This window comes from Chrysochloris asiatica, unplaced genomic scaffold, assembly GCF_000296735.1.
Source record: "Chrysochloris asiatica unplaced genomic scaffold, ChrAsi1.0 scaffold00010, whole genome shotgun sequence".
Lineage (NCBI taxonomy): Eukaryota > Metazoa > Chordata > Mammalia > Afrosoricida > Chrysochloridae > Chrysochloris > Chrysochloris asiatica.
In genome coordinates, this window is record NW_006408528.1 from 28156895 (window position 1) to 28158501 (window position 1607).

A 1607-nucleotide genomic window follows, 5' to 3' on the forward strand; every position below is an offset into this window, starting at 1 on the left:
TATTTTTGAGCACTGGCTGGCCAAAGGACAAATGCTTAGTAAATATTATCCATAATCTTCACAATTCACTGGCTATTTCATTTTACAAATAAGCAAATGGAGGTAGCAAGAAATTAAATAGCTCATAAAGCTATAGAGATAAAACATAATGTCCATGTTTTCACTATCCCCATCTCCCATGTTTTGTTTTTTTCCATTTTTATTTTAGTACCTAATATCTTAAAATATTTTTCCAGAGATTACTGCAATGACATTAAAATATCGGATAACAACACTGAATTTCTTTTAAATTTCAATGAGTTCATTGATAGAAAAACTCCAAATAACCCATCATGTAAGTATGGATTAACTTGCCATAATTGCTTCTGTGTGGTAATATTGACATTGGTCAAATCTTGGATTCAAATCACTTCTTTATTGTGCTTGTTTCTTTATTTGCTTTATGCCTTTTATTTGTAAACAATTAGATTCTTTTTATTTGTCGAATAAGTTTTATTATAAAGTGAAATTGAATTTTCAAAGCAAAATCACCGATACTTGCAAATGGCTGGATGTAAAAATAGAGTATACTCACCATTGCTACTTAAATTTAGGAAGTTTAATTATGAATAATCTTATGAAGGTTTTATTCATTGTGCTGCTCTTTCTAGAGACAGAATATAAAAAATATTTCTATAAGGCTATTCCTTCCAATTTATATAATGTGTTTATGAGGCAGATAAGATCAAAACATAAAGAAAGAGAAATCATATAGTGGTTGTCTTTCTCCCTAACATTCTATATTGATTCCAGTTAACTTTACATATTAAAAATACATTACTTTAATTTCCTATTTTATGATGTAAATCAAGGTGAAATAGAAAATAGAATTTAAACAGTTTTTAATCATATATTTGCCTTTCAGAGAAACTGGCATCATTGTATACTCTTACACTTCGTAGAGACTTCTGGATTCTTGAGTTTTAATGCACTTGAAAATCTAATGAGTTTCCCCCAATTATTTATTATAAGAGTACTATAAAAAATGAGAGTGTGAGTAGAAAATAAGAGATAAAAGCTTAATTTATTAAATAAAAGTTGGAAAACAGTAATTGACATTATCTTCCCTACTTTCTCCTCCTCTTCCTCCCTTTTTTATTTATTTTTTTATTGCAGTTACTTCCCTTTCTATCAGGAAGGGTTAAACAAAACATGTTATCAGTTGCATTATTATAAAAAATGAAAGACCCGGTTCTTAAAGTGAGGCCTCAAACTTCAGTTTATCTCACGCTAGAAGAAGTACCTTTCCTCCATTCTCTGTTTTGGCGAGAATTAACTTGTAGCTTCAAAAGCCTAGTTAAAGACTGTCGGGGGCACATGGGTCTCCATTGTCTATACCTGAACATGAGTGATTCGAAGAGTTTCTGCTCAGTGTCACATCACGCTCACTGAACGGGTACTTTAAAAAATAGTATCATGTGTCATTTTAATTTCCTAATAATAATAAGTAATACACATTCCCAAGAGAGAATCAAGCTGTGAATATACTCTATTCAGCTGGATATATGTACATCTGTATTATATATTCAAATGGATTTCAAGATCTATGACAATCTCATATTCCTTGC

At 30.3% G+C, this 1607-nt stretch overlaps 1 protein-coding gene across 1 annotated transcript in view; it reads left to right on the forward strand.

The window, feature by feature from the left end:
• The window catches only part of CACNA2D1 (calcium channel, voltage-dependent, alpha 2/delta subunit 1), a 560165-nt gene that overhangs the window by 512107 nt on the left and 46451 nt on the right, over positions 1-1607 (forward strand). Inside the window, exon 25 of the mRNA XM_006834341.1 lies at positions 237-334. Within this exon, the coding sequence (XP_006834404.1) occupies positions 237-334 (98 nt within the window). The remainder of the gene's footprint in view (positions 1-236; positions 335-1607) is intronic.